This window comes from Bos taurus, chromosome 8 (assembly GCF_002263795.3).
Source record: "Bos taurus isolate L1 Dominette 01449 registration number 42190680 breed Hereford chromosome 8, ARS-UCD2.0, whole genome shotgun sequence".
Classification (NCBI taxonomy): Eukaryota; Metazoa; Chordata; class Mammalia; order Artiodactyla; family Bovidae; genus Bos; species Bos taurus.
In genome coordinates, this window is record NC_037335.1 from 102517262 (window position 1) to 102538260 (window position 20999).

The 20999-nt window shown below is 42.3% G+C and overlaps 1 protein-coding gene across 4 annotated transcripts; it reads left to right on the plus strand.

Annotated features, from left to right (window-relative positions):
• The first annotated feature begins 31 nt into the window (after positions 1-31).
• Positions 32-20794, plus strand: PRPF4 (pre-mRNA processing factor 4). Of its 4 annotated transcripts, none has more exons than XM_024995554.2 (14): positions 32-150; positions 889-1066; positions 3037-3223; positions 9521-9608; positions 10032-10111; positions 10282-10375; positions 10882-10976; positions 12423-12481; positions 12926-13049; positions 15406-15495; positions 17965-18087; positions 18198-18305; positions 18396-18514; positions 19918-20794. In XM_024995554.2, exons 1-14 carry the CDS (start codon positions 118-120, stop codon positions 20109-20111), a joined length of 1572 nt encoding a protein of 523 aa, XP_024851322.1. In that variant the 5' UTR covers positions 32-117; the 3' UTR covers positions 20112-20794.
• The last annotated feature ends 205 nt before the right edge of the window (positions 20795-20999 follow it).

The following is a 20999-nucleotide window of genomic DNA, read 5'->3' on the forward strand; positions in this document are numbered from 1 at the left end:
GTCGGACCTCGGACCACTTCCGTTCGGCGACGTAGTTCCGCTTTGCCGGGCGCGCGGTGGACGGTCTGAAACGTAGAGCGCGGCTTTCGCTGGGGCTTCGCGTCTCCGGAGCCCAGCATGGCTTCCACACGACCCTCCTCCACGGTACAGGTCTCATTCTGGCAGGGAGCTCTGAGGGGGTGGGGGTCCCTGCGAAACAGGGCCGTTAGGGAACGGGCTACGGCAGTGGAGGGCCGAGGAGGAAGGCTGCTGTGTTTTCCTAATTCTTAAGTGCTTTCATCTGTTTCAGCTCGTTTTCACCTCTTACTACAGCCCCGAAATGTAAATATCTTTTCCGTCTGCTTCAGAAACGGAGCTCTGAAAGGGAGTAGAGTCTTGGCCAAGATTTATGACACTTTCCGAACTCTTAATTGTAACCAGGCCTCCTAACTTATCTACTGCTTCATGTCCGAAACGTTTGAAATGTGTGAACAGTAACTTTGTAACTTGTCCCCTGTACCATCGCTTTGGTTATTTCAGTTATCCTTGATAGCCCTGTGATGAGCAGTAATTCTGGAAATTTTCGTAAAAGCCAAGAAGAGATTGCACCTGCTGCAACCGTATGAAATAAACATGTTCGAGAGAAAACCTTTGACAGAAAAATCAGCAGGAGAAATTCACTAGTTTTATCCATCTCTTCCTATCTACAAAACTTAAGTGATTAAGAGACTGGAACCACTCTTTGCCTCCACCCCCAGATCAAGGAAGACACATTTTCACTGGTGCCTGGTTTGTCCTTTGTGTGGGGAAGAAATAGGTTTGAAGCTCTAAATAAGCTGCATTCTGCTGGGAAACCCAGTAGATTGCTAAGATTAAGCTTTAGGTTAATCTAGGTCTTTGTTTTAGCAGGCAACCAAAACTAAGGCACCAGATGACTTGGTGGCTCCTGTTGTGAAGAAACCACACATCTATTATGGAAGTTTGGAAGAGAAGGAGAGGGAGCGTCTGGCCAAAGGAGAATCTGGGCTTTTGGGAAAAGAAGGACTCAAAGCAGGAATTGAAGCAGGAAACATTAACATAACCTCTGGTAAGATGCAGATTGTGAGTTCATCTTTACCTTTCGTGCTCAAATTTTCTGTAATGATTACCTGCCTCAAATATCACTAGTTTATGTCCAAAAACTACAAATAATAAGCTTGCACCTATCGAAGTCCATATTCTCTGCCTGCCTGACTTGGGATTATCATCCTGAGAACCTTTTTCTTAAACCTTTTATACAGTTTTTCTTCAGTGAATTGTTAGTAATTTTACTAGGAATTTATTCAGTGTGTATTTGGATTCAGTGATTTCCTTTGTCTTCTGGAATCTAGTGTAGTTCTGGCGTTAGCTTGAAGCTACTGTGTTTCCTAATATTCTCCTCTTTTTAGTTTTCCAACTGTTTTTCACCCAAAATGAAATTATCTCTTTTTAAAGTGATAGCCATCTTTGTTTTGAAAGCAGTAATACAATAAAGAAATATATGAAGTAGAAAAACCTGTAATCTTTATTAATTGGGGCTATATCATTTCAAGAACTTAATAAAGCTGTGAAAATACATTTTCCATAAATGAAACCACGATAAACAAATTGTTTTGTAACCTGCGTTTGTCATTCTGAATACTGTTAAATGGGCTTTCCTGATGGCTCAGTGGGTAAAGAATTCACCTGCAATGCAAGAGACACAGGAGACAAGGTGGGTTTGATCACTGGGTGGGGAAGATCCCCTGGAAGAGGAAATGGCAACCTACTCCAGTATTTCTTGCATGTAAAACCCCATGGACAGAGGGGTCTGGTGGGCTACAATCCACCAGGTCGCAAAGAGTTGGAAACAAGTAAGCCAATAAGTACACACACACTGTTGAGGGTATTTTTTCATGCCAGTAACTAGTAGTCTACTATATTTTAAAAATAAAATCATTCATGTTTGTCATAAGAAATTCAGACAGTATGCTGCTGCTGCTAAGTCGCTTCAGTCGTGTCCAAATCTGTGTGACCCCATAGACGGCAGCCCACCAGGCTCCCCCGTCCCTGGGATTCTCTAGGCAAGAACACTGGAGTGGGTTGCCATTTCCTTCTCCATCAGACAGTATAAAAAGACTTCCATGCAGATAGGACTTCTGTCAAGTTTCTCATCGACCCTCCCATACATTTTCTTTTCTATACACATGCACTTTTCATGAGTTTTAAACCTTTTATGTTATTTTAAACATGACAGCATCACGACTGTACTCACTTCTCATCCAAATGCTTGTTTTTTATGTGAGTTTTAAAACTAGCTACTAGATTATCCAAAAAGCCTTATAGTTAAGGCTTATCATTTTCATGGTAATTATTTCCAGTTTACTGTTACATTTGTTAGTGTTCCTATACTGAGACTGTTTCAGAGAGTAGCTTTGGCAGCTGTTAAAATAATGTTTCTATTTTGCCTTGGAGAGAAGGCCTAGTTAACTTGTAAAAGTGCTCTGTATTCGCATTGTCTCATGAAAGCTGTGTGTTTATGTACGTGTAAGTTGCCAAATGAAACAAGATGACTTGAACCAGTTTCTGGCCTTTAAAACCTCATTTAGTTTTCTGGTTTTGGCATACTTTAATAAACTGAGAAACTGTAAAGTTTCTTACAGATTAGTTAACTGTCCCTAGAGGCGTGCACTGGAGAAGGCAATGGCACCCCACTCCAGTACTCTTGCCTGGAAAATCCCATGGGCGGAGGAGCCTGGTAGGCTGCAGTCCATGGGGTCGCTAAGAGTCGGACACGACTGAGTGACTTCACTTTGACTTTTCACTTTCATGCATTGGAGAAGGAAATGGCAACCCACTCCAGTGTTCTTGCCTGGAGAATCCCAGGGGGAGTCTGGTGGGCTGCCATCTGTGGGGTCGCACAGAGTCGGACACAACTGAAGCAACTTAGCAGCAGCAGCAGCAGCAGAGGCATGCAGACTCCAGTTGTAAGAACTTATTTCTCTCTCCCTAATTGAAGAAGATTGGTGATCATGCTGATATTGCCTGTTCTCTTTATAGGAGAAGTGTTTGAAATTGAAGAGCACATCAGTGAGAGACAGGCTGAAGTGTTAGCAGAGTTTGAGAGAAGGAAGCGAGCCCGGCAAATCAACGTTTCCACAGATGACTCAGAGGTCAAGGCTTGCCTTAGAGCTTTGGGGGAACCCATCACACTTTTTGGAGAAGGTCCTGCTGAAAGAAGAGAAAGGTACCCTTTCTAAGTACTTACTCTTTTTTAATCACAGCATTATAGTTCCAGATTTTAGTTGTTGTTGTTGTTCAGTCACTAAGTCATGTCCGACTCTTTGTGACCCCATGAACCTCCCTGTCCTTCACTGTCTCCCGGAGCTTGCTCAGACTCATGTCCATTGAGTCAGTGACGCCATCCAACTGTCTCATCCTGTTGTCCTCTTCTGCTCTCAATCTTTCCCAGCATCAGGGTCTTTTCCAGTGAGTTGGCTCTTCGCATCAGGTGGCCAAAGTATTGGAGCTTCAGTTTCAGCATCAGTCCTTCCAATGAATTTTCAGGGTTGATTTCCTTTAGGATGGACTGGTTGGATCTCCTTGCTGTCCAAGGGACTCTCAAGAGTCTTCTCTGACCCCACAGTTCAAAAGCATCGATTTTTCAGTACTCTGCGTTCTTTACGGTCCACATCCATACATGACTACTGGAAAAACCATAACCTTGACAATACGGAACTTTTTCAGCCAAGTGATGTCTGCTTTTTAATACACTGTCTAGGTTTGTCATAGCTATTCTTCCAAGGAGCAAGTGTCTTTTAATTTCATGGCTGCAGTCACCATCCACATTGATTTTGAAGCCCAAGAAAACGAAGTCTGACACTTTGCACTTTTTCCCTATCTATTTGCTATGAAGTGATTCAACCAGATTCCATGATGTTCATTTTTTGAATGTTGAATTTAAGCCAGCTTTTTCACTCTCCTCTTTCACTTTCATCAAGAGGCTCTTTAGTTCCTCTTCACTTTCTGCCATTATTTAGTTGGTATTTGTAGCTAAACCTTTAATAGAATGTCTCACATAATGTTGACAGAATATCTTAAGTTGTGTGAATATGGTTTAGTCCATAATCTAAGTCTTAGGCCAGTTTATTCTCCACTACTAATTTTTCTTTATAAACTGTGAAGATGTTAACATGTTCCCTCCCCTTCCTCTCCTTAGTGTATAGTTTTGAGTTGGGTAAAATTTGTCACTGAACTCTGAAAATTTAAACAGCAAACACGTTTTTGGTCATTAACATAAAACATGATGGTAAGTGTTTTTTGGACATTATTGAAAAGAGGTACTTTCCTCAGATAATGCTATTCTTGTGATTCTGAAGTTCCAAAATCTCTCAGTGACAGGCTAGTCGTGTGCAGTTATGAGGATGTGACCTGCCTGCCTCTTTAGGACTTGGGGCTTAACTATTCCTCACTTATTACATTTACCCTCTTAAGGCCCTTACCACTCTTCAGCCCAGTGCAGACTGACTGACCACTTCCACATTGAAATGGCTGTTCATTAAGGTCATCAGCTCATCTTTACTAAGAATAGCCCTAGTACACTGCCACCTAGTCATCCTTCAAACGCTCCCTTTCCTTGGCTTCCATAAAACCCAATCCTGTTTCTTTAGCTAATTCTTGTAAGCCTCGTTTTCCCCCTGTGTAACCTTTTTTTTTTTTTTTTTTCTGTGTAACCTTTATAAACTGCTGCTGTTTGTCCTTGTCCTACACCAACCATGAGGGATCAGGTCCGTTCCCATGGCATGGTTTATGTGGAGTTTCTATGGACTCCCATGGCATGGAGTCTGATGACTCCCAGGTCTCTGTAGCCTAGCTGTTCTATAGTCTCAAATTTGACATCTCTAAGTTGTTCAGTCACCAAGTCGTGTCCAACTCTTTGCAACCCCAGGCACTGCAGCACGCCAGGCCTCCCTGTACCTCACCATCTCCTGGAGTTTGCCCAAGTTCATGTCCATTGAATTGATGATGCCATCCAACCATCTCATCCTCTGTTGCCCTCTTCTTCTGCTGTCTTCGGTCTTTGCCAGCATCAGGGTCTCTTCCAGTTAGTTGGCTGTTTTCATCAGGTGGCCAGAGTATGGAGCTTCAGCTTCAACATCAGTCCTTCCAATGAATATTCAGGGTTAATTTCCTTTGGGATTGACTGGTTTGATCTCCTTGCTGTCCAAGGGACTCTCAAGAGCCTTCTCCAGCACCACAGTTCAAAAGCATCAGTTCTTGAGTGCTCTGCCTTCTTTATGGTCCATTTCTCACATGCATATGTGACTACTGGAAACACCATAGCTGTGACTGTACGGACCTTTTTAAGCTAAGTGGTATCTCTGCTTTTTAATATACTGTCTGGGTTTATCGTTGCTTTCCTTCCAGGAAGCAGTCATCTTTAATTTCATGGCTGCAGTCACCATCCGCAGTGATTTTCTTCATCCTAAGAAGAGGAAATTTGTCTCTGCTTCCACCTTTTCCTCTTCTATTTGCCATGAAGTGTTAAGACCAGAGGCCATCTAATTAGATTTTTTAATATTGAGTTTCAAGCTGACTTTTTCACTCTCTCTTTCACCCTCATCAAGGTGCTCTTTAGTTCCTCCTCGCTTTCTGCCATTAGAGTGGTATCATCTGCATATCTGAAGTTGTTGATATTTCTCCCAGCAATCTTGATTCCAGCTTGTGAGTCATCCAGCCTGGCATTTCCATGACGTACTCTACGTATAAGTTAAATAAGCAGAATGACAGTATTCAGCCTTGTCATACTCCTTTCTTAATTTTGAACCAGTCATTTATTCCATATAAGGTTCTAACTGTTGTTTTCTTGACCCGCATATAGGTTTCTCAGGTGACAGGTAAGATGGTCTGGTATTCACATCTCTTTAAGAGTTTTTCACGGTTGTGATCCACATAGTCAAAGGCTTTTGCATAGTCGGTGAAATAGAAGTAGATGTTTTTCTGGAATTCCTTTGCTTTCTCTATGATCAGCGAGTGTTGGCGATTTGGTCTCTGGTTCCTCTGCCTTTTCTAAACCCAGCTTGTCCATCTGGAAGTTTCCTCTCAAGTACTGAAGCCTAGCTTAAAGGATTTTGAGCATAACCTTACTAGCATGGGAAGTAAGCGCAATTGTCTGGTAGTTTGAACATTCTTTAGTACTGTCCTTCTTAGGAATTAGGATGAAGATTGACCTTTTTCAGTTCTGTGGCCACTGCTGAGTTTTCCCAAATTTGCTGACATACTGAATGCAGCATCATTTAATAGCATCGTCTTTTAGGATTTGAAATAGCTCAACTGGAATTCCGTCACCTCTGCTAGCTTTATTGGCAGCAGTGCTTCTGAAGGCCCTCATGATTTCACACTCATGATGTTTGGCTCTAGGTGAGTGACCACACCATCATGGCTATCCAGATCGTTAAGATCTTTTTGTACAGTTCATCTGTGTATTCTTGCCATCTCGTCTTGATCTCTTGTGCTTCTATTGGGTCTTTACTGTTTCTGTCCATTATTGTGCCCATCTTTGCATGAAATGTTCCTTTGATATCTCCAGTTTTCTTGAAGAGATCTCTAGTCTTTCCCGTCCTGTTTTCCGCTGTTTCTTCACATTGTTCTTTGACGAAGGCCCTCTCTTTCCTTGCTGTTCTCTGGAACTCTGCATTCAGTTGGGTATACCTTTCCCTCTCTCCCTTGCTTTTCACTTCTCTCCTTTCCTCAGCTATTCTTAAGACTTTGTCAGACAACCACTTTGCCTTCTTGCATGTCTTTTCCTTTGGGATGGTTTTAGTCAGTGCCTCCTTGTGTACGGTATTACGAACCTCTGTCCATAGTTCTTAAGACACTCTGTTTACCAGATCTAATCCCTTGAATCTATTTGTTACCTCCACTGTATGATCATGGAGGATTTGATTTAGGTCGTATCTGAATGCCTAGTGGTTTTCCGTGCTTTCTTTGGTTTAAGCCTGAATTTTGCTTTAAGGAGCTGATGATCTGAGCCACAGTTAGTTTCAGGTCTTGTTTTTGCTGAGTGGATAGAGCTGCTCCATTTTCGACTGCAAAGAATAAAATCAATCTGGCACTTGGTGGTGTCCACGTGTAAAGTTGTCCCTTGTGTTGTTGGAAAAAGGTGTTTACTATGACCAGTGTATTCTCTTGGCAGAATTCTGTTAGCCTTTGTCCTGCTTCATTTTGTACTCCAAGGCCAAATTTGCCTGTTACTCCAAGTATCTCTTGACTTGCTCCTTTTGCATTCCAATCCCCTGAGGTTAAGAGAACATCTTTTTTTGGTGTTAGTTCTAGATGATCTTATAGGTCTTTATAGAACTGGTTAGCTTCAACTTCTTCAGCATCAATGGTTGGGGCTTAAACTTGGGTTACCGTGGCGTTGAATGGTTTGCCTTGGAAACGAACCAAGATCATTCTGTCATTTTTCAGATATTGCACTCAAGTACTGCATTTCAGACTCTTTTATTGACTATGATGGCTACTCCATTTCTTCTAAGGGATTCTTGCCCACTGTAGTAGATTTAATGGTCATCTGAATTACATTTGCCTATTCCCATCCATTTTAGTTCACTGATTCCTAAGATGTCGATGTTTATTCTTGCCATCTCCTGTTTGACCACTTCCAATTTACCTTTATTCATGGACCTACGTTGAATGAAATTAAAAGACGCTTACTCCTTGGAAGAAAAGTTACGACCAACCTAAACAGCATATTAAAAAGCAGAGACATTCCTTTGCCAACAAAGGTCTGTCTAGTCAAGGCTATGGTTTTTCCTGTGGTCATGTATGGATGTGAAAGTTGGACTGTGAAGAAGGCTGAGTGCCGAAGAATTGATGCTTTTGAACTGTGGTGTTAGAGAATACTCTTGAGAGTCCCTTGGACTGCAAGGAGATCCAACCAGTCCATCCTAAAGGAGATCAGTCCTAGGTGTTCATTAGAAGGACTGATGCTGAAGCTGAAACTCCAATCCTTTGGCCACCTGATGTGAAGAGCTGACTCATTGGAAAAGACCCTGATGCTGGGAAAGATTGAGGGCAGAAGAAAGGGACGACAGAGGATGAGATGGTTGGATGGCATCACCGACTCAATGGACATGAGTTTGAGTAAACTCTGGGAGTTGATGATGGACAGGGAGGCCTGGCGTGCTGCAGTCCATGCGGTCACGACTGAGCAACTGAACTGAAGTTAACTGATGTTGAACTCATCTATTTCCCATCCTTTTCCTATTCTTGGAAATAACACAACCATTCACACGGTTTTCAGTTAAAAACCTGCGTCACCTTCTGTATAACCCATCAGCAAAATCTTGTTTATTCTACTTCTGAAATGTACCTCCAGCATGTCCTCATTTCTCTCCCTCCACTAGTTTCACCTTTAGACTATTGTAATAATCCCAGATATGCTGTATTAATTGTTTGCTTATCTATTTGCTTAACAAAAATCCTACACTGTCTCTTACTAAACTTAGAGTAAAAAACTCCTAACATGCTCTTCATCCTTACCTTGTACCCCTCTTCCCGTTTACTAGACTTAGTAGCCATAATGATCCTCCTAGGATGCTCAAGCTTTTTTGTGTGTGTCTTTCGACTTAATTTTCCTTTTTTTGTTCCCCTCTCTCGCCTTTTATGTTGTGATTTAGTCGCTAAGTTGTGTCTAACTCTTGTGACCCTATGGACTGTAGCCTGCCAGGCTCCTCTGTCCACGGATTTTCTAAGCACGGATAGTGGAGCTCTCGCCTTTTAGAGCTTTTCAGTTCTTTTGGTTTTAGCATAAATACCACCTCCTTAAAGAAGCCCTTCCTACCCTCTGCTCCCTGGTAAAGAGCCCAGACACTGCTCTGTCACGGTGTGTTACTTTGTCAATAGCCTCGCAAAGGATACACTTTTACTGTTTGTTGTTTGTGTCCCTTAGGTGACTGTCTGGAGTCTCCCCCGCCACCGTCCTATTCAGTCCATTAAGTCTCAAGTGGGAGGATACCACAGTATGCTGAGCTCCCTCCTTTGTTCTTCCCTCTTTATTCTCCATACTTTTCCAGGAGTCTTTCTCAAATGTGAATCCTGCTCACCCTGGCATTAGGAGCGCATTGTGGCCTGGCCCCTACTTAGATTCGCAGCCATTTCTCTCACTCAGCCTTTCCCAATACCCCATGCTCCAGCCATACTGAACTGTTTTGATTCCAGGCTCAACGTGCTTGCCTCTAGACCTTCACATTTGTGGAACCCTCTGCCTTAGCTGTCCTTTCCGAACATTCTTGACCTTTGACCTGATTGATTGACGTCTCGGTTTAGAGAACATCTTCTCCATAGGGCCTTCCCTGATTCCCTCCAAGTCTAGGTTGTTTACTCAGGATTCCCCTTAGCACCCTGTGAAGTCAAGGGCTGTTTCTTAGTCATTTTTTATACTTAGCGTGTCAAGAGTATCCAACACGCTGAGTGAAGTAAGGTGAAAGTCCTACTTTACCTTACCTCAACTCTATTTAAATTCTGATCTTCTTTGTTACAGGTTAAGAAATATTCTCTCAGTGGTCGGTACTGATGCCTTAAAAAAGACCAAAAAAGATGATGAGAAATCAAAGAAGTCCAAAGAAGAGGTAAATACGTCCTTGGCTTCATAGTGTCAGCACGCAGGAGACAAGGGGCTAGTTCTCTCGTTTTCTGTTTTCAGAGCTTTACTTTGCCTCGGATGAGGGCCAGAGCAGGGGTTGGAGACTGCTGTTCAGGAATAGTTGTTGGCAGTTGTTTGTGGTTCCTTTGTAGATACAAACGGAAGTAAGCGAGTTTCCCATTTCGGGAAAGAAGCACAGCATTCCTGGTTTCCCTTGTAAAAAGGAACCAGAAATCATCCAATAAGAACTCATAGAAAGAAGCACATCAGAAAACACATATACCTGATTTCATCATATTATACTGAACTAATTCACCTTTTTCCTGGGCAGTTACAGTAGGGAATTGATAGCTATGAAAGAGGCAGGGATGCTTCAGACTTGACATTTCTGCTCTTATTTAACTTTCAGTATCAGCAGACCTGGTACCATGAAGGACCACACAGCCTGAAGGTTGCTAGACTGTGGATTGCTAATTACTCACTGCCCAGGTGAGGAGAAACTTGAGAAGGGGGAAGAAGCATGCTTCTTATTTCCTCTCAGGGACTGAGGATCTGCTTTATAATGACTGTGGTTGTTAGTTGAAATTGAGTGATACAGAGACTTCTTTGGACCCTTGTTTCCAGCCTGTTTGCCCAGGGTAATGTTTTCCGTGTTACAGGGCAATGAAACGCTTAGAAGAGGCCCGTCTTCATAAAGAGATTCCTGAGACAACTAGAACCTCCCAGATGCAAGAGCTGCACAAATCTCTCCGAGTAAGACTCTCTCAGCGATTGCCCGATGTTTTAAAGATTTCTGCAGTATTTGTTATATATTCTACCTTGGCCCGCCTCTAACAAATAAAAGGCAGCTGTACATCTTCCTTGCTTGCACTGTTGCTGCTTGGGAGGATCCATCAGTTAAGGTGGCAGGGAACCTACTGTACTTCGTACCAGGCAGAGGCCTGTGGTTCCTGTGCTTTACTTCTCCCTTTTAATATGTTAGACTGTACTTTAAATCTTGCCATGGCTTTCTGGTTTATTTTTAGCTGACAGAGAAGCTATTGACACAGACTGTAGATGACAGCATGCGGGAGTTCCAGATAAGCCTTGACTCCATTCATTCGTTCATTTGTAGAAGTGTCTCCTGACAAAAAAGGAGGGGTGGGGAATCTTAGGGTGGGTTAGAACTGGAAAGATTTTTTTTCTTTTTTTAATGGTGGAAAAGCCAAGAAAGTCTTGGGTTAGCATTTAATGATTCCTTGTTTGTCTGTTTTTTTAAGTCTTTGAATAATTTCTGCAGTCAGATTGGGGATGATCGTCCTATCTCCTACTGTCACTTTAGTCCCAATTCCAAAATGCTGGCCACAGCCTGTTGGTAAGTCCCCATTTTATAGTGTTCTGTTTTCTTTTCCCTGAATGGGGTTCTGGGGGAAAAGTCAACATTTGTTTTGGAAGGCCATTGCTTGGCTTCCCTGGTGGCTCGTCTGGTAAAGAATCCGCCTGCATTGTGGGAAACCTGTGTTCACTCCCTGGGTTGGGAAGATCCCCTGGAGAAGGGAAAGGCTACCCACTCCAGTATTGTGGCCTTGAGAATTCCATGGACTGTATAGTCCCTGGGGTCGCAAAGAGTTGGACGTGACTGAGCTACTTTCAAAAAAAATGTGAAAAATAAACAGAAGGCCTCTGCCATCCCATTTTCCTCTGCTGCCTCATGATCACATCAAACTAGAGGTGGTAACTCGTGCCCATTGTAGTTTGTGATAGAGCTTTCAGTTCGCATCTGTCAGTCACATTCTTGGCATTAGCATCATTTTGGGGCAGATATATTAATACAGGGAGTTTATAGACTAACTATACACACCTTGATACAGCTTTTCTTTTTTAGTTATATCACCTAAGCGAGATACTTCATACTTTTAGTTATGTGACCTAAGCAAGATACTTCTCTGTAAGCTTCAGTTTCTTTATCTGTAAAGCAAAGCAAATTACCGTTCTTGTGTTTATTCTGTTTTCTGTTTGCCATCGCATATGCAGAAAACTTTTAAGACGTGAAAACTTTGTTGTTTTGTTCTGTTCAGTCCCTTAGTTGTTCTCGTGGGACATTGTCGTCTAGTGAGGGGCAGTCTTCCTTACATTGTACACACAGAAGCTACTTGACTAGGCAGAAATCGAGACCAATTCAGGAGAAAACCAAGGACCTATGTAGATTCGTCCACCTCTTCAAGCCTCAGCTGTCTTTATTATACAGTAGAAATGACTCACTTTGCTGTGCAGCAGAAACTGACACAGCATTGTAAATCACCTGTACTCCGATTTAAAAAGTTAATTACCAGAAAATAAAACGAATACACAAGTAAAGTAGAAATGATCATTCCATCTTATGTACCTCACAAATCTGTTATAAGGATCATTTGAGATGATAGATATAAAAGTAATTTGTTGGAATTTTTCAAAATAAAGCAGTTTTTATTTAAATACTTTGTAAGTAGTAATATGCTATTCATATTTAAGGAGATAGTATCATTATTAATATTACAGGTAGGTAACTTCATTTGTCCTACTTTGCCTAGAAATTGGTCCAAAAGCTAAGGAAAAGAGCAACTTGTGCTGTAATATTTACAGTCCAGTAGAGGCCTTTGTTTGCTTCAGACCTGGCTATAGCTTTCTTACATAACCCTCCAAATGATAAGCCTTTTCTTTTTTGTCTGCCACTATAACGATTTTGGGGGGTAAGAAGAAATTGTCCTTTAGTAATGTTACCAAGATACCTTTTCCTTCCCAGACCAACCCTGGCTGAGATGCTTTCCTTTGTATTTGATAGGAGTGGGCTTTGCAAGCTCTGGTCTGTTCCCGATTGCAACCTCCTTCACACTCTTCGAGGTGGGTTAGACTCTTACCTAAATCTTGCTCTTTTTCCCAATTCAAACTCTATCAAGCAGTATAACTCTTAAAGCTCTACAGGACACTCAAACCCAGTACACACACGATTGATTCTTGATATGATCTGACTTGGTTTGGTTTTCTTTGACTGCAAGACTGAATGATAATGACATCATATGCATATTTCTCTCTCTTGTCCAGCCCTACTCTGGCATTTACAATCTAAAGCAAGAAACATTTTTTTGTGTGTTAAGCTTTTTTTTAATGTAATTTATACATTAGTTTAAATTTTAAAAGTTCAATTTTTTAGTAGTTGAATAACTAATACTTTATAGGTTCACGTTTTCTGAAATGTGTATATATAATATTCCTCATTGTGTATATTTACACTTAAGTTATAACGGAACAGCAGCCCTTTAATTTCCATCTCTTACACTCCTTCAGGCCATAACACAAATGTGGGAGCGATCGTATTCCATCCCAAATCCACAGTCTCCTTGGACCAAAAAGACGTTAATCTGGCCTCTTGTGCTGCTGACGGTTCTGTGAAGCTGTGGAGCCTTGACAGGTGAATATTACTGCTCTGTCCGCACGGCAGTCACCGCAGTAAACAGTTGATTGGTTGGCCCTAGGGACCTAGAACTCTGTACCTTGGTTTTTGCCTCTAATATGGTGACCGCTGTTTCCTGGCTCCAGTTATTCTGGAACGATCCATTATACCTGCCATTGCAATAGACTGACATTGGACAAATGCACTATTTGGTAGATTGACTGAAAATAATACTCCAGACAGCACATTGGTTCTTAGCAAACAGCCACAGGGGAAGAAAGAAGGTTATGTCCAGCAGTATTGCCAAGGAAGTGATGTCTCCTCCCAATATTGTCATCCTTTACCTAAACCATATTTTCCAGTTACAACAGGCTTCTCTGTTTTAATGTGTTTGTGATTATTTATTGTTTTCCAAGAAATAGTTAGAAGCACCTTGTTGCCTAAAAGACTTCTGAATTCAGTTGCTTAGTTTTCCTTCTTTGGCAAAGCACATGAGGCTTTTGTTCTAGGATTTTGTGAGGAGCTAATTAGTGTCTCCACTCTGCTAGATAGGATCTTAGCTGTGAGCACAGCAAGTTTTAATTGGCTTTGGTAATATGTAGCAATATTTGTTCCCCTAGGGCTTTGATTAGTTCTGTGTATCCACGTTAATAGTGTTCCCTTCTTAATTGCCCTCTTTAGGGTTTGTGTTTATTTCCTTTCACTGGTGTTTCAGATCTTCTTTCTGCTGTTGCTGGTAGTAGAATTTAATGGCCACTGAAAGGAAACTAAGCCTCTGTTTAGGAGTTCTGCTTTCATGTGGATCCTTGAACAAGCTGAAGTTTGAGATAAAATTATCTATAATCCACTTGCACCAGAAATGTTTCATATTGCCCTGCATCTCTATCAAAGTATGTTTATTTCTAGAATCTCAGCAGTCCTTTGGTTCAGAGAAATTATTTTGCTTGTTAGGTTGAAGTATCTTTTATTTTTCTCTTAATCTTAAGTGGTGTAGAATTAAGAGTTTGTTGACAATGAATTGAAATAGAAGGACAATGCTTATTGAAGTGCTGTGGCATCTGCTTCTAGTTCATTGACTACACTGAAGCCTTGACTGTATGAATCACAACAAATTGTGGAAAATTCTGAAAGAGATGGGAATACCAGACCACTTGACCTGCCTCCTGTGAAACCTATATGCAGGTCAAGAAGCAACAGTTAGAACCAGACATGGAACAACAGACTGGTCAAAATTTGGAAAGGAGTACGTCAAGGCTGTATATTGTCACCCTGCTTATTTGACTTACCTGCAGAGTAAATCATGAGAAATGCCGGGCTGGATGAAGCACAAGCTGGAATCAAGATTGCCTGGAGAAATATTAATAACCTCAGATATGCAGATGACACCACCCTTACGGGAGAAAGCGAAGAGGAACTAAAGAGCCTCTTGATGAAAGATGAAAGAAGAGAGTGAAAAAGCTGGCTTAAAATTCACATTGAAAAAACTAAGATCATGGCATCTGGTCCCATCACTTCATGGCAAATAGATGGGGAAACAATGGAAACAGTGACAGACTTTATTTTGGGGGGGGGGGATCCAAAATCACTGCAGATGGTGATTGCAGCCATGAAATATAAAGACACTTGCCTCTTGGAAGAAAAGCAATAACAAACCTAGATAGCATATTAAAAAGCAGAGGCATTACTTTACTAACAGGTGCATATAAACAAAGCTATGGTTTTCCCAGTAGTCATGTATGGATGTGAGAGTTGGACCAGAAAGGCTGAGCTCCGAAGAACTGATGCTTTTGAACTGTGGTGTTGGAGAAGACTCTTGAGAATCCCTTGAACTGCAAGGAGATCAAATCAGTCAATCCTAAAGGATATCAACCCTGAATATTCAGTGGAAGGACTGATGCTAAAGCTGAAGCTCTGGTACTTTGGCCACCTGATGAGAACTGACTCACTGGAAAATACCCTGATGCTGCAAAAGATTGAAAGCAGGAGGAGAAGGACGACAAAGGATGAGATGGTTGGATGGCATCACGGACTCAATGGACGTGAGTTTGAGCGAGCTCCAGGAGATGGTGAAGGACAGGGAGGCCTGGCGTGCTGCAGTCCATGGAGTTGCAAAGAGTAGCACACAGCTGAGCTACTGAACAACAAAAATGGGCAATGTTCACCTGTGGACTTATGTAATGGTCCCAAAGCTTTTATAACCTTGGGAGGTGATTAGATTATCGTTGGCCCTAAAATTTTAACAGATTACAAGTTACAGTTTGGCCTGTCCACCCATGCAGAATGAGTGCCTGTGTGCTCAACAGTTAAAAAAAAATTCAGTGAATATTTGCATGAGTGTAAGATAGTTTACATAGGATATTCGGTTCCTTTTCAGTGATGAGCCTGTGGCAGACATTGAAGGGCACACCGTGCGCGTGGCCCGTGTGACGTGGCATCCATCAGGGCGCTTCTTGGGTACCACCTGGTAAGCCATCCTCTTGTTCTGTCCTCAAGTCATGTTTTCTTGGACTGCAATGAATCAGAATCACAAAAGACTATATGGTACAGTTAAGGCTAAGTGTACTCGGCTTTAGATTGCAGTTAATCTGAGATTTCGGTCACTAAATGCCAGAGAGCTAGAGTTTCCCCCTTCTCTTTCTTGGCCAATACTAGAAGTGCATTTTTTGATGGAGAGGGGCGGTGGGGTGGGCTATACGTTGTATTATAACTTCACTGCTTACAGATCAGTCTCTTTTCTTGGTTCTATAAATTCAGTGAGGCCAGAATCTATTAAAGAAGTTTTTGAGATACAATTTACGTGCAGTGGAATGGATTTAAGTGTATAATTTAGTCAGTCTTGACAAATGCATGCGTTCATATGACCCACATCCCTGTTGTTAGAGGTCCAAGGGAACAGAAAGCGCCCACCAAGCTGAGAAGTCGTTTTCTTTGGCTGCACTGAGGCTTCGTTGCTGCTGTGGGCGCTCTGGTTGTGGTGAACGGGCGCTGCTTTTGTCGCAGTGCACGCGCTTCTCACTGCAGTGGCTTCTCATGTTGCTGACTAAGCTCAGCCTCTAGGCACGCAGGCTTCAGTAGTTGCGGCGCATGGGTGGCCCACGTCATGTGGAATCATCCCGGCCCAGGGATTGAGCCCATGTCCCCTGCATTGGCAGGTGGATTCTTATCCACCGTACCACGAGGGATGTCCCCGAGAAGCATCTTGAGAGGAATAATCAAGGTGGACAATCCCATCCATATAACCAGTGGGTCAGTTTATTACAGGGTCACTTATAGGGTGGGATCTGGCAGTCAGCAGTCCTGAAGCATTCACAGCTGCAGTCTGCACCTTCAAGAAGCCATTGCAGCAGTTTCATAGTTAACCTAGGGTACGGTGGTCTGTTCTTGGAAGCAGGAAGTACATTCCTAAGTCAAGATTTATGAGTGGGTAACCAGTAGGTGCTGGGAATACACCAGCAAAGGTCTTCATTGTTTGACGACTAACAGAGCATGGAGGTCTCCTGGTCCTAATGGTTGTTAAACAATATCTATGAACTATTAATAAAAGTCCTTGACAGTAGAAAAGTGATTTACCACACAGTACAGTTCTGGGTGGGGTCAGCAGGAGGACAGGAAGAACTGTATGGGCCCAAGACGGCATCAGTTATGCTCATAGCCATACACTTGTCGATAGAGAGAACACTTGCCTCACCCCAGAAAGTTCCCCCATGCCTTTCCCAGCCAACTCCCCTTTCCAAAACAACCCCTGCCCTGATTTCTGTCACCATAAATTAATTCTACGTGGTCATACCTTATAAACTCATTTGTGCCTGGGTTCTTTTACTCAGCACAACGTTTTTAAGACTCATTCCTGTCGTCGCGTGTATCGGTAGTCCCTTTTTATCGCTGAGAAACAGTCGGTTGCATAACTGCCAGTTTTGCATTCTCCCATTGGTGGACACTTGGGCTGTTTCCAACTCTTGGCTGGTAAGAATAAAGCTACTGTACGTATCTTGTCCAGTACTTTTTGTGGACATATTTGTCTTTCCTTTCTCTTGAATGAATACCTTAGAATGCAATTGCAAGATTATAGGGTAGATGTATATTTAACTTTTACAATTTCCAAGGGGTTTCCCGTAGTGCTGGTGTCATTCTGCATTCCCAGCATTCTAGTGCTGTTGTTTGTTTGTTTGTTTAACATCTTTGCGACATTTGGCATTGGCAGTCTCATCATTTTGACCAGTCTTGCAAGTATGTAGTGAAATCTCATGGTTTCAGTTGTTATTACTCTGATGACTCTTGGTGTTGAGTCATACGCTTATTGACCCTTTGTGTATTTTCTTTTGTTCAGTGTTCAGGTGCTTTACTCATTTTTTAATTGAGGATTTTTTGTTTGTTTTATCTTTTTTCCCATATGTATTACAGTTTTCTCATCATTTATTGAGATTTTCACTATTGAAATTTCTTTGGTGGCCGCATTGAAAATCATTTGACCGTGTGTATGTGGGCCTCTTTATATACTCTCTATTCTCTTGTATTCTGTTGATTTACTTGTGATTGATTATATCCCCAACATTCAGTTTAGGACTCAGTAAATGCTCAGTGAATGGAAGGACATAACAGTGAAATTGGGGAAGAAAGTAGGTGACAGAGTCTTTGTTCTGGGCCATTCTAAGGGAATTCTGTTTTCTAAAATAGCCACTGAGATAGTTTTTTAGGCATGGGCAGTCCACAGTTTCCCATTTAGCACCCAAGACAGATAACGCTTAGTTGTGGAGACATTATTTATGCCAGAAAAGAATTTGTTAATATGGTTGTATGAGTAGTTTCAGAAATATAACTTGAGCTCCAGCTATTTACAGCACTTGATACATTGAAGCACTTCGTACACTTGTAATTTATAGCACTTTGTACACTTTGAGTATCTGCTGGTTAATTATTAGCTTGACTTTTTAAGCTATGACCGATCATGGCGTTTATGGGATTTGGAAGCTCAAGAGGAGATCCTGCATCAGGAGGGCCACAGCATGGGTGTGTATGACATTGCCTTCCATCAAGATGGCTCTTTGGCTGGCACTGGGTAAGGCTTCTTCCACACAGCCGGGGCAGCTCAGTCGTCTGACCTCTGACATCTGCCTGCTTCCAGAGGGAACTGGGTTCACAGTACTCATTCATGAACTGTTTTGTCAGGGGACTGGATGCATTTGGTCGAGTTTGGGACCTGCGCACAGGACGTTGTATCATGTTCCTAGAAGGTCACCTGAAGGAAATATATGGAATAAATTTCTCCCCCAATGGGTAAATAAGCTCACTGAATGAGGGGTGCACAGGGTTAGTGGCCAGAAAATATTCTGTGTTTCTGACTTCCTCTCTCTATCTGATCCACAGCTACCACATTGCAACTGGCAGTGGCGACAACACCTGCAAAGTGTGGGACCTCCGACAGCGACGTTGTGTCTACACCATTCCTGCCCATCAGAACTTAGTGACAGGTGTCAAGTTCGAGCGTAAGTCTTCCTTCTGTTGTAAGCCTAACTACAAGACAAACAGATTGCATTGGCATGAAATGCAGGCCAGGTGTTAGCTTAACTTGGAAGGGGAACATGAGAGAATTTGGACCCTGTTGAAGGAAGAAATGATCATTTCCTTCCCTCAGCCACCCTTTCAGACAGAGCTCTGACTGCATGCCGCTTGTTGCTAGGAAGTAAAGAAGACTTCTGTGCATGTTTTGCTTTCCAGGGAAGGTCCACGCACTTAGTTCTTAATATTATTTTGGTTTTTTGTTGTTGTTGTTTGTTTGTTTTTTTTTTTAATTTTTTATTCCTTTATTTCTCATATGTTCCCCATCCTGAACCCTCCTCCCTCCTCCCTCCCCATACCATCCCTCTGGGTCGTCCCAGTGCACCAGCCCCAAGCATCCAGCATCGTGCATTGAACCTGACTGGCATCTCGTTTCATACATGACATTTCACATGTTTCAATGCCATTCTCCCAAATCTTCCCACCCTCTCCCTCTCCCACAGAGTCCATAAGCCTGTTCTATACATCAGTGTCTCTTTTGCTGTCTCGTATACAGGGTTATCGTTACCATCTTTCTAAATTCCATATATATGCGTTAGTATACTGTATTGGTGTTTGTCCTTCTGGCTTACTTCACTCTGTATAATAGGCTCCAGTTTCATCCACCTCATTAGAACTGATTCAAATGTATTCTTTTTAATGGCTGAGTAATACTCCATTGTGTATATGTACCACAGCTTTCTTATCCATTCATCTGCTGATGGATAATATTATTTTGAATAGGTTGTGTATCAGGGAAAGAACCAAAAGACCTTAATAATGTTATTTGTTTCCCTAAGTCTGTCTGTAGTTGTTCTCTTTTTTGTAGAGGCCTAGTAAAAATGCAGATTGGGGGTTGGCGTTTTATGAATGCCAAAATAACATCTTTTTGAAAATAGTATACTCTAGTGGATTTTGGGACTTCCCAGGTGGCACAGCGGTAAAGAATCCACCTGCCAGTGCACGAGATGCAAGAGACGTGGATTTAATCCCTGGGTTGGGAAGATCCCCTGGAGGAGGAGATAGCAAGCCACTCCAGTATTCTTAATTACTTTAGAATTTTTTTTTCCTTATGTGGCATGTGGGATCTTAATTTCCCAACCAGGGGTCAAACCCATGCCCCCTACAGTGGAGGCATAGAATCTTAACCACTGGACCACCAGGGAAGTAACCCACTCTAATATTCTTGCCTGGAAAATTCCATGGACAGAGGAGCCTGATGGGCTGCAGTCCATGGGGCCACAAAGAGTCGGCCACGACTGAGCACACACCCTGCAGATTTGGGTTCTGTTCTTTTTCTTACGCTCTTGAATATTTCAATTCCTGAAGTAATTCCTCTTCTCTTTTGTAGCTATCCATGGGAATTTCTTGCTCACTGGTGCCTATGATAACACAGCCAAGATCTGGACTCACCCAGGCTGGTCCCCTCTGAAGACTCTGGCCGGCCACGAAGGCAAAGTGATGGGCCTAGACATTTCTTCCGATGGGCAGCTCATAGCCACTTGCTCCTATGACAGGACCTTCAAGCTCTGGATGGCTGAATAGGCAGGACCATGGAAGAAGGACTCAATCTCCCTTTAGAACCATTTTCAAAAGAAAGGAACTGATGTGTTTTGTTCTATCATGTACTTTGCCAATTACCATGTATATAGATCCTCAAAGAATCGAATTTCTGTCTCAGCTCCCACTTCAGGCAAGCAGCCCAATCCTTGGGTGTTGGTCAACCCCTTCCATGGTTGAAAAATTTGTTTTCCTCTTCAAGCCCCTCCATGAACTTTGTAGACATTGTTTTTATTAATCTTTTGTTTGAATGCCCTCTTGCTTCCCTCAAAGCACTCAGGATTTTTACTTCTTGAAACCTGTCTTTCCGTTACATGGTACGTGTTTCAGGACTCCATGTGACCCGGAGAGCACGACGGCCGTGCTCTGCAGGAAGCCCTCAAGTAGAGAAGCGCGTCTCTCTGTGCGCTGGCTGAACAGCACCTGACAGAGGAGGGCCCTGAGCATGGAAGGTGAAGACGTGGGCCACAGCTGTGTCCTGGCTTCCGCAGCAGAGGTTCACCTCATCCTGTTGAGTTCACTTGGAATGCTAACTGCATCAGGAAGTCCAGAGCTGAGCATCTGCCTCTTCAGAAGATGTCTTCCATTTTGCTTTGAAGTTTGGCATCCTTTGTTACCCCAAAACTAGGCCACTGTGTCAAGATTCAATGAAATTTTTAGGAAGCAAACACGATGTCTCTACTGTGCAAGTTCTTTTCTGTTGGTTATTTATATGTATCCTTCATGTGGAGATAACTCTGGGGAAAAAAAAAATCCCTAATGGGTATTCCTAAACATAAACTTTTTTTCTTTATTGCACACTTGCTACAGAGTAAAATCCTATTTAAAAAACTGTCCTTTAAAGAATTATTTTTATAGTGAAGCCTTTCCTGA

Coding starts and splice junctions, on each gene's coding strand:
- PRPF4 (XM_024995554.2), top strand. CDS start 118: ATGGCTTCCACACGACCCTCCTCCACGGTACAG. Junction 10,376..10,881: donor AGCTGCACAAATCTCTCCGA/GTAAGACTCTCT, acceptor TGTTTTTTTAAG/TCTTTGAATAATTTCTGCAG. Junction 13,050..15,405: donor AAGCTGTGGAGCCTTGACAG/GTGAATATTACT, acceptor GTTCCTTTTCAG/TGATGAGCCTGTGGCAGACA.